General features: G+C 38.7%; 1 protein-coding gene across 2 annotated transcripts in view; it reads left to right on the forward strand.

Annotated features, from left to right (window-relative positions):
• The window catches only part of creb5b (cAMP responsive element binding protein 5b), an 88411-nt gene extending 76573 nt beyond the window's left edge, over window positions 1-11838 (forward strand). Inside the window, exons 8-12 of one of the 2 annotated variants that reach the window (XM_067393129.1) lie at window positions 2082-2111; window positions 2955-3272; window positions 5444-5671; window positions 9033-9141; window positions 10935-11838. In XM_067393129.1, coding sequence (XP_067249230.1) covers window positions 2082-2111; window positions 2955-3272; window positions 5444-5671; window positions 9033-9141; window positions 10935-11059 — 810 coding nt within the window. In that variant the 3' untranslated portion in view covers window positions 11060-11838. The remainder of the gene's footprint in view (window positions 1-2081; window positions 2112-2954; window positions 3273-5443; window positions 5672-9032; window positions 9142-10934) is intronic. The other variant, XM_067393132.1, reaches the window with a different exon arrangement.
• The last annotated feature ends 503 nt before the right edge of the window (window positions 11839-12341 follow it).

A 12341-nucleotide genomic window follows, 5' to 3' on the forward strand; every position in this document is an offset into this window, starting at 1 on the left:
ATCTGATATGTAAGGAATGATTGAAGACGGGCCGTTGAGTTATTAGAACAATAATGCACACCCAAGGTGGTAATTTGGCAATGACACATATTAGGCTCATATTGTGCTATGGTTACCATGCCTCAAGACATTGTTCAGACATTTCATTTCAAGACATTTGTACTTAAAATGCACTTGTGTGCAGATAATTTCTTATGAATTCACTAATTTCTTATGGATCTCATCCCAAGCCTCCATTCCCAATTCCAAAATGTCACTTTAGAGCTAATAACAGAGGCTTGAGCCATTGATAAACAGACTAATAATGCAGTTAATACAGAGAGACTGAGGCAGAGAGATTGATTGATTAAGATTGTCGAATTACTTCAGTCTGTGCGTCTCTCAACCATCTTCGGCAGCAGCTTCTCTACTAACAGCAAAGCTGTAAGTTCAACTGCTTCAAAAACATTAGCCACATTTCCACCGCAGGATCTTTTCCCAGGATCTAGGGACTGTGGGGTGGTACTTGGTGTGTTTCGACAGCAGGCACTAAAGTTTCTGGTAAAAAATTTCCCCCTCAGAAAGTCCCTGCTCACGAGGTAGTACTTTTTCAGGAACTTTTGGTGGTGGAATTTGGGTGCTGAAGATACTAATTGGTTGAGTTCACACAGCATTTTGATTTGTTGACTGCACGCAGCATTTTATTTCAACCACCACTTTTAAAAGTCTGTTGCGGTGCATGCAGTAAGGGTTGTATGGAGTTTAAAAAATACAACTGATGGACCGATAGGCGATATTAAGCTTATATGCAGAGATACTTTAGATTGAAAATGTAGACAGCAACAGGTCTGAGGGAAAAAAGTTCCTGGGACAAAATTGTTCTGGGTAATTTGGTGGAAAAGCGGCTATTGACGTTACTACCTTGATACTGAGAAATGTTGTGTGGTTTTTCAGTTATGAAACTATTTTACTAATAAAGTCGTTGGGCAACAACGACAACAAGTTGCGTGTTTGTGTATGTTTCCATTTCCATGTGCTGTATGTGAAAGAGAATGTTGTGGGGAAAACATGGAAATAGTGTGTCATTTTCATCCTATTGTTTGTTGTATTTATTTGCTTGGTCAGTTTCTTAGTGGGTTTTGGTTCTTTTGCTGTCGTAGGCTGTGAGGACCTTTGAAATAACTGAAATCATTTGGCAAAGTGATATGAAATGTAATGCCAGAAACTACTTTAACTGTATGTTTACTGGAAAATAGCTGCACTTCTAAGAACATTCATTTACCAATCAGAATCGAGCATTCATCAGCCCACGTAGTATAAAGTATCTTAGTAACCCCTCATTTTATTGGATTCTTACAGTATTCATGGTCAGTGTTGGGGAAAGTTACTTGATTTCTCTCAACATGGGGACAAGAAAACTGTCAGTCAATAAATGGAAAACAAAGCACTTGAGTTACTTATTTAAAAAAGTAATTCAGATATTTTGTTGTAAATTTAAAAGTAATACATTAATTTACTAGTTACTTGAAAAAGTAACCTGATTACATAACTCGGGTTACTTATAATGCGTTACCCCCAACGATTTTCATGGCTGACTAAAAATTGTGCATTTTCTGCAATGGCATTTGAGACGGAATTTGCTTTTGCATGATGCTGCATCCACAACACTAGGTGTCAGTATAAGTCTAAGAGGCCATATTGGCCAGTGCAAAAAAAAAAAAAAAAACTACTGAGGGCACCTTTGTGTCATTTTGTTTGATTTTTTTTTTTTTCAAAAAATCAAGTGTTACTTTCCATGAAGAGATTATCCTTGCTTGACTTAATTTCATGTTTTCTTTCATTTATTTGACTCATTTTGTGTGTGTGTTTGGTTTGTTTTTTCGAACCTTAGACCCATTTCTTATAAAGTCAGTCTACCTGCTCAGCTCTTGTGGAAATATATATATCGTAGACTCAACACTCTCTAAAAATACTCCTCCTAGTTTTTTGCATTGGCTCAAGTTTAAAAAAGTCAAACTGAATGGACACAGACATATAAGTATATATGCACATGCTTATGTACTTTTCATTTTTTTCATTTTGTCTACATGTGCCGTCATCAGATCAAACCATCGGACATATTTTGGCGGGAGGTATGTTTATACTTGTGGCTTTTTTCAGACCCCTAAGTTGTCTTATTGAGCTGCCCAGAAAAACAGCTCTGTGAGAGAGAGAGCAGTCAGGTAAACATATTCCAAACACAGACGCGCTTTGAGCGTCTCTAAAGTCATAGACTCCAAGACCAGCCCTGGGTGAAAGCTTAAGTAGACCACACGGTTGAAGCAACAGTGCGTAGGCCGAAGGGGAAATGGGCAAATCGGGGGAGAGAGTCCTCAGGGACCTCTTGCTGCCAGACCCGCACCGCGCTGGGCTCGTTATTCAGATGAAGCTCTTAGACAGTGACGACAGATAGTGGAATAGTGTGTTTGGGTGTGTAAGAGGGTGTGTAGGTGTGTGGGTGAGAGGGTAAATGGGAGTGACAGGCTTAGCTCGGACATTCATGTACGTCACAAAGTGGGCGAACGGTCACATGTAATCTATCGGAAAAATATAAGCGCTCACTTGTCGACTCAATAGACAGACATATTTTGTTATGTTCACGGAAATTAAATGAATCAGAAATTTGGTCTTGTTTTCCAGGTAAATATCCCCAAAAAATAAAGATCTATTTTCTTGGGTTGCAAAATAATAATTTGTTTTCACTGAATATAACTAATTGCCAAATACATTTTTAAAGAATTATTTTATTTTATTTTATAAAAACAATTAATGCAGTGTTCACATTCGCAACACGCCCCCCAGATGCTAATCAAAGTGACAGGTTCTTTTAATTTTCTGTACAATGGACCAAATAAAATGCTATTTTTAAATGGAAAATCTGAAACTTGCAAGTCATAATGCTAATATATACCATTTCCCCCCAATTTTCTACTCAGAGACTGAAAGCTGCCCTTGCCCACCATCCGGGGGGCATGTCGAATGGCAGCATGAACTCCATGGGTCATATGATGGAGATGATGCCATCGCGGCAGGATCAGGCCGGTCACCACCACCTGCACTCTCACCCTCACCAGCACATGCAGGGCCCACCCCACGGATACCCACACCATGCCCACCACCACCCCAGCCATGCACAGAGCGCCCATCACCACCCACAGAGCCACGGGCACCACAACACCCACCCGCCCCATCTGCACCCTGCACACGGACACCAGACCTCTCCACACCAACCCATGCACTCTGCTGCTTCACAGGTACTGAACTAGGTTGAGGTTCTAATGCTCTATTGAACTTATTCGAGTTTATTTGAGTCATGTCAAATAAATGATAATAAATAAAGTTAAACTGGGGCTCAGTTTGTGAACATCTGACATAATGAAAATGTGTTTTTATTCAGATTTTATTCCAAAATACTGTACATTACTTGAGTACACCTCTTTTATACACTGTAAACCCGAATAAGTTGGCGAAAATCAAAATCTTTGAGTTAAGAAATTCAAAGTTTAAGTATGCAGAACTGGCTTATACATTATTTTTTATACATTATTTTTTATGCTTATACAATTTAATTGCTCTTAACTTGAAATATGTGAGTAAGTTAATTCATACATTTAACTTAAAATATTATGTAATCTCAACTTAAATACCCCCCTCCACACACACACACACACAAATACACACAACAGTAACTCTTCAAGGCTTAAGCTAGTCCTAGACCAAAATGCATGTTTGAGCTGTTTTAACTAAAAGCAACTTGCACTGACATATCTTAAAATATGTGCCATTGTTTTGTCTCAAGATGTACGCCAGTAATGTTTTTTCTAGGGTACGTTTATAAACGCTACTGATTTAAGGCCTAATCCTGGCTTAGTCTAAACACTGTCTGTGAAACATTTTCGCATTTACTCTCCCTTTCGAGTGAAATGGAAATCCCAGCCCAGTTTCAGGAAAATTTAAGTTTGTTTAAATTAAAAGAAAGTTCATAAAACTCAAAACAATGAAACAGTTCAGTTTACTTAAAATGTGTCAGTTTTGTGAACTCACAAGAAAAAGAAAGTTCAAAATACTCATAAAAGTTAATTTGTTTGAACTAATTTGTTTAATTTAAGTTACCCTACTCAAACCAATTAATTATTTTGAGCATACAGACACAGAAAAAAACATAAAACAGGAACTTATATCATAGAAAGACCCCTGCAGACTCATGACTCTGTGTCAAGGTTAATAAGTCTCATATAATATCATATAATTTGACCTCATTATGAAAACGCAATGGTAGTTTAGGCTGTAAAATGTAATGTAAATCTGCGACTCCTCAAAAACTTGTGATATTTATAATTCATTATGTTTTAAAAAGTCTTTTTACCTTGAAAATTTATTTAAAAATTGTTCTTACAATAAAAAATGTGTACACTCATGTATTCAAACTGTAAGAAAATGTACTGTATGTCATAAAGTTAATGTAATTTAAAACAGTATGTTATTATGTTTTACTTGCACCACATGACATTTTTGTTGAAAATGGTGTAAAAGTTTTACAGAATCATATCAAATCAAGAGTACATTTCTAAGAACATGGAACGTGTTTTAAACTAGATTTCTAAAAGATTTCTTTTTTTATCGTGGTCACTCTTAAATGTATGGAAGCTTGTTTCTGCCACTAAATAAAAAATAAAAAAGGTAACTGCGACTTTTTATCTCACAAGTCTTTTTTTCTCAGAATTACGAGATATAATGTCAGATTTGTGAGATATAAACTCACAATTGCAAGAAATAAAGTCAGAATTTTGAAATAAAAATTACCTTCTTTTTTTTTTTTTTATTCAGTGGCAGAAAGAAGCTTCCATATATATATGAACCTTCAAGTCTGGACACTTAAACTCTTTAGGATGAACGAATCCATCATTTTGTGATTCAGAAATTCTGCTTTAATGTATTATTAAGGCAAAGAAGGGGCCCTGTATACATACAAACCATCAAAGCCACTGCATTTTCCATCGCCTCCAGAAACCTGTAATGATCTAAAGACAGCAAACATGGCAACTGCCAAGCATGTGTCAAAGAAGCTTTTTGTGGGCCTTGTGCGCTGGTAGTGGCCCTGTTTCTCAGGGTGTCGTAGAGTATTGGTCCGAGTGGACGTGTGCAGTGGAAAACTGGGCCCTGACACCTCTTTATGAGGGTGGGGCAGCCTGTAAATCAGACTGCTGTTTCTCACGCCCAGACGTCCATCATAGGGCCATAGGGCCACGTGTACAGGGCACATGTTTTTTTAAAGAAAACTCCCAGACAGGAAGTTTCTGGCTGGAGAGGTCTGAACGAGGAGATGTTTGACAGGTGATTGGCCAGCAGCCAGGTCCATGAATATGAATATGATGCCTCGGGACAGAATGTAACCTCAGACTTTTTGTTATCCTGTATTTTACAGTTATCTCCTGCTGCGCAGCAAATGCAGCCGACGCAGACCCTTCAATCCCCGCCGCCCAGCGGGGGTCGCCGCAGGCGTGTCGTGGACGAAGACCCCGACGAGCGCCGACGGAAATTCCTTGAGCGGAATCGCGCAGCCGCCACACGCTGCAGACAGAAAAGGAAAGTGTGGGTGATGTCGCTAGAAAAGAAAGCAGAGGAGCTCACCCAAACCAACATGCAGTTGCAGGTCAGAATCACTCATTCGGACACTTCTCCTCAGCTGAAGGCCTCGGTTCTTAAGCGTTAAAACGCACTTCACTTTGGAACACACACTGAGATGTATTTCACGCGGGGCGTCATATTTCACTCTGTATTAGCTTACGCTAGACCACAGAAGCTCATAAACACCCTTCATTTGACAGCTGAAGCTACTGTAGATGGAGAGCAGACGGGGACGGCTGTGAGGAGGCAAGGGTCAATGGGTTATTGAGGTCTATAGAGTAACCAGAGCACAGCCAGCTGCAGCTGAATGTGTGGTTTGTAGGCCAGTAAAACATCTGAGCATCACGGCACATTTTGAGGTTTCCATTTGAACGCATCCATTTAGGCTCTCAATAGACCTTGAATTTGCATAGAGGTTTACCTGAAAGATTGATGCCGTGTGTATGTAAGTCTATTTTTGGAGGATGTGTTGAGTATATACTGCATTGCCCACAACTTAAACCAGCCTAAACTGGTTTTCAGCAGGTATCCCTGGTTGTTCAAGCTGGTGTTCAGGTGGTTTAGCTGGTCGGCCAGCTGGTCTCGCAGTCTAACCACATGACACGTGTGTAAAGGCCATCTAAAACCAGGAAACCAGAACAGCCTGGCCATATTTGGGTGGTCTAACCCCATTATGCCACATCATTCATACTCTCTGCTGTTCTCCAACCTCTTAACCTGTCTTGCTCAGGGACACAATAGTGAATGTTCACTGGTTGCACTTTGTGTGGTTTGAGCCTTTCAGTTACCACCAGCCTTTGTTTTTAACCACTAGGCAACCACCCTCTTATCTAAAGTTCCTACTAGGGCTAGCCGATGTAAGGATACCTCTGATATATTCAAAATATAATTTTGTAGACAACAATTGTGAATATTGCAAATAGATGCTGTTTACACTTAGTGCAAATAGTTGTAGATGCTATTTACACTAAGTGAAAATAGCAATATATTCTATTTACACTCAGTGACAATAGCAGCATTTTCGTAGCGATATGTTATTTACACTAGATGAAAATAGCAATAGATTCCATTTATACCATTTATACCATACTTTCTTTGCAGTAAGTATAAATAGTAATTAGATGCTATCTGGTGGGTCGAGCTAGTGTAAATAGTGTTTTCCAACAAGGGACACTGTTTGCGCTTAGTGTAAATAGACACTCTGAAGATGGGCAAGATTAGTTTTTAAAGGGTTAGTTCAACCAAAAAGGAAAAATCAGTAATTACTCACTCTCATGTCATTCCACACACATAAGACCTTTGTTCATCTTCAGAACACAAATTAAGATATTTTTGATAAAATCCGATGGCTCAGTGAGGCCTGCATTGACAGCAAGATAATTAACAATTTCAATGCCCAAAAAGGTACCAAAAACATATTTAAAACAAGCAACGAGAATACTTTTTGTGCGCCAAAAAAAACAAAATAACGACTTTATTCAACAATATCTAGTGATGGGCGAACACTGCTTAGTGTAGCTTTGAAGCTTTACGAATCTTATGTTTCGAATCAGTGGTTCAGAGCATGAAAGTCACGTGATTTCAGTAAACAAGGCTTTGTTACATCATAAATGTTTAAAAATTTTGTTTGTGTGACTTTGGCAGTTTGATTCATGCTCCAAACCACTGATTCGAAACAAATGATTCATAAAGCTTCAAAGCTTCACGAAGCATTGTTCGCCCATCACTAGATATTGTTGAATAAAGTAGTTATTTTGTTTTTTGGCACACAAAAAGTATTCTTGTCGCTTCATAAAATTAAGGTTGAACCACTGTAGTCACGTTAACTGTTTTAAATAGTACCTTTCTCGGCATTGAGATCTCAGAGAATCAGTTCAAGACACATATTCTGTGGCATAGTGCCTCAAAAATGTTCATTGAGGTCTCTGTGTGGCAATTTACTTATATTTACATATTTACACTATACCGTTGTACAGTTTGTGGTGGGTAAGATTGTTTCTTATGCTCACAAAGGTTGCTTTTATTTCATTGGCAATAAAGTAAAAACAGTAAAAACTGTTAAAAGTTGAAATGGTTGTGCTGCTTTTTTCAGGATTTTTAGATGAAAGAATAAAAAGTTCAAAAGAACCACATTTACTTATTAAAATAGAAATCTTTTGTAACATTATAAATGTCTTACTGTCACTTTTGATCAATTTAATGTATCCTTGCTGAATAAAAGTGAAAAAAATGTGTAAAAAAATTTAGGCAAATATTTCTATTTTTTACTGGTTCATATAAATACATAAAAGCAAAAATATAAAATAATTTTCTTCCTTCCATTTAGTCAACAAATGTGGAAAAACATGCCCGATTGTTACAATTTTTTACTGTATTTTGTTTCTTGCATTAAACATTATACATTAAATTAGCTTCCTCTGATTTAAAAAAAAAAACTATCAAAAGGCTGAAAAATATTGAGACATAATTTCACCCAGTCCTAGTTTCCACCAACAATAGAACAAAATATGTTAAGTGTGTTTGTTTTTCTTTGTTATTGCATAGTTTGACGAGGTGGGACAGAATGCTCATAGACGTGCTGGCACTCCCTTAGTCCCACTGTTCAGGCTTGTTTTGCCTTATGGGAAATATTCACCCCACAGTCACAAACATGGTACTGTACCTGTCAAAGCGAGGATTCTTCTCCACCAAGCATCCCTGAAACGCTGCCATGTTTTCATATTGGTTCTGCTAAATATTTTAATCAAATTCAAGAACTCTGTGTGATCTGACGCTAGTGTTTCCCACAACGGTAATTGCAGAGAATTCACCGCCTGTTCATTATGAGGTTTTCTAATGAGACCCAGACTTGTCTGGCCTTTAATTCAGTATGTCTGCTGAGAGATTTGATGTGAAGCTGCCAATACATCCACCAGAGTCCTTTTCCAACATGTTTGTCATAATTATGTTAAGTATTGCATGGTTTATGACAAACACAAAACATCATAAACGTGTGCCTTTGTTTAAATATGTTTGCATACTAAGGAAAGAACCATAGGGGTTAGCTGTCACAAAAGTGATTTTCCAAACATGGCTTAAATTTAATCTTAAACTACGAAGGCATTTCAATGGAAAATAAATCCAGGCCAGACTGTATCCAGGAAACTTGTGCTTTGTGAAATATACATGTTTTTAATCTGTGAAATAATGAGGGACATTTAGTTTAGCTTGAAATGTTGCTACACACCAGACAAATGTTATGTTTTATGCCTTTTGCTAATATGTATGAGCGGATATTTTACTGTTATTCGGATATCTTACTGTTATTAAGTTATTCAATTTCTGTAAACACATAGAGACTTTTTGTGAGTGTTTCATATTATTATTATTATTGTGTTTGTTGGCAGAACGAGGTCACTATGCTAAAGAATGAGGTGACACAACTGAAACAGCTTTTATTGACACATAAGGACTGTCCCATCACCGCCATGCAGAAAGAGTCTCAAGGTTACCTCAGTGAGTACTATCACGCACCCACATGGCCAGGGGTGACATTACATAATAACGGATGTATATTGTTTGTTGGACACACCCACTGATATAGATACTTGTGACATTTTTGAAATGTATGGAGGCTGCCACTCCCTGGTTATAGGGGAGGGGATAACTCACTCATTTTCTCAGTCACTGAGGAACTTGTTGCCTTAGTGGTGTTTATGATGCAGGAAATAAAAATATTGTTTTCATTTTCACTTTGAAGTACAGTAAATGCCTTCAGGCAATGTACGTTGGATGGATGGATAGATGGAAGGATGGATGGAGTCAGACATGGATGGATGTACAGATAGACATACTGTATGGCTGGATGGATGAATGTACAGATAGACATGGATGGAAGGATGGATGGATGGATGGATGGATGGATGGATGGATGGATGGATGGATGGATGGATGGATGATGGGTAGACAGACATCACACAGATGGATGGACTCACATGGATGGATGGATAATAACAGACTGGATGGATGGATGGATGGATGGATGGATGGATGGATGGATGGATGGATGGATGGATGGATGGATGGATGGATAATAACAGACTGGATGGATGGATGGATGGATGGATGGATGGATGGATGGATGGATGGAAGGATGGATGGATAGAGTCAGACATGGATGGATGTACAGATAGACATACTGTATGGCTGGATGGATGAATGTACAGATAGACATGGATGGATGGATGGATAATTACAGACTGGATGGATGGATAGATAGACAAACATGGATACATTAAGTGATTGACAGATAGACATGCAGATGAAGGATGATGGATGGATGGATGGATGGATAATAACAGACATGGATGGATGAATGGATGGATGGATGGATGGATAGACAGACATGGATGGATGGACAGACAAATATATGAATGGATGTATGTAAGGATGGATGGATACATTAAGTGATTGACAGATAGATATACAGATGAATGGATGATGGATGGATGGATGGATGGATGGATGGATGGATGGATGGATGGATGGATGGATGGATGGATGGATAGACAGACATGGATGGATGGATGTAAGGATGGATGATAGACAACCATACTGATGGATGTAAAGATGGATTGATACACTAAGTGATTGACAGATAGACATACAGATTAATGGATGGATAATAACAGACATGCATGGATGGATGGATGAATGGATAGACAGACTGGATGGATGGATGGACAGATATATGAATGGATGGATGGATGGATGTATGGATGGATGGATGGATGGATGGATAGACAGACATGGCTGGATGGATGGATGGACAGATATATGAATGGATGGATGGATGTAAGGATGTATGTAAGGATGGATGGATAGACAAACATACTGATGGATGTAAAGGTGGATGGATGTAAGTGATTGACAGATAGACATACAGATGAATAGATGGATGAATGGTTGGATGGACAGATAGATATATGAATGGATGGATGGATGTAAGGATGGATGGATACATTAAATGATTGACGGATAGACAGACATACAGATGAATGGATGGATGGATTAATGGATAGACTGACATTGATAAATGGACAAATAGAAAAACGATGGATGGAAGGAAGGACAGATAGACAGAAATATGGACTGATGGATGGATGAATGAACAGATGAATGAACAGACGGATGGCTGGATGAGAGCATGAATGAATTGATGGATGGATTGAGTGATGAACAGATGTGACTGCCTGACGTCTGTCCATATCTGTCTGGCAGTCATCTTCATCTCTCCTCTTGTCCCTCAGGTCCAGAGAGCAGTCCGGCAGGAAGTCCCACCCCTGTAACCCAGCAGCAAGTCATCCAGCACAATACCATCACCACCTCCAGCACGGCACCCAATCACCGCACAGATATTAACCCCATCCACTAGAGACTCGTCCCCCTGACGCCCCCTACACGCTGGACATCCCGACTGCAAACTCTGGACAGACTCACCTCTGTGCCTCTGTGGCAGCTTTTTCTTCTGTTTGTAATTTGTAAATGTAAACTGATTAACATTTTGTTTAGTTCTGTTTTGTTTCATGATACCATTCGAGTCCGCTTAAAAAAAAAAGGAGTCTGCATAATTCATCGGGCACCATCTCGCTTGTCAAGAACATCACTGATGGGTTATTGTGAAACACGACTGCTACATCTGTTCCTGGATTACTACTGGACAACTGCCTTTACAAATTACAAAATTCAGAGAGCTGGATAGCTTTTGCTATGAATTTTCCATTGCCAAAAAGATGCTGTCCTTTTGTTTCTGTTTATTGTTATAACAACTACTCTCACATTCCCCTTTTTATCTAATACAAAAGGATACATTAGGAAGGTCAGTCTTCATTAGGAATTCATAATGAAAGTAACCCGAAGCAATATGAATCTCTGACATGCTCTGCAATCTGATTATGTTCTCTTGCTCATTCGGACCAGAATCTAGATCAGTTTAAGTTCAACCTATTAGTTCCTGTCATTTCAGATATCATTTCAAAAGTTATCTTTTGAAAACAAAACAGCTTTGACTCCTCAGCTGGCACAGATCATGTAAATGGAATGCATTTATCAAGCTCACACAGGCTCTTGTGAGAATATGCCCTGCTGAACATGTGTGAGATTTCAGAGTATTTCCAGAATGCTGAGATCACAGCTGCAATCGTGCAGCACCAGGAAGACATCTAACTTGGCGTTTTTATCCGAATGTTTTAGAAGATGCCATCAGCTGTTTTTTATTTTAAGCTGGTGTAACTTCTGGTCAGATTTACCCCTGAGTCCTCATCGGTTTGCGTACTGCTTTTACTGGCAGTCGTTTCAGTATCTGTTTCGGATCAGCGAGTGGACTAAGTATTATGCAATGTATTCTTGAATACATTTTTTAGATGTTAAATACTCGTACATGGGCCTTCTAACCCTATCCAAAACACTCCTCAAGTGCATCTTGCACAAGAATAATGCCATGGAAAACTTTTGGAAGGATTTTGCTTTACCTGAGGGTATGGAAAACTTCCATGTGAGCCAAATGCATTGTTAAATGCTACTTAAAATCGGCTTTCGTTTTGGCTCAAAGTATTGTTTAGAACTTCCTCGGGCACTCTGACTGTGAGATAAATTAAATTTAATAGGATTTATTGTGATTGGATATATTTTGTTAAGTCCCAGTTCAAAGTTCTGGT

The sequence above is a fragment of the Chanodichthys erythropterus genome, chromosome 2 (genome assembly GCF_024489055.1).
Source record: "Chanodichthys erythropterus isolate Z2021 chromosome 2, ASM2448905v1, whole genome shotgun sequence".
Classification (NCBI taxonomy): Eukaryota; Metazoa; Chordata; class Actinopteri; order Cypriniformes; family Xenocyprididae; genus Chanodichthys; species Chanodichthys erythropterus.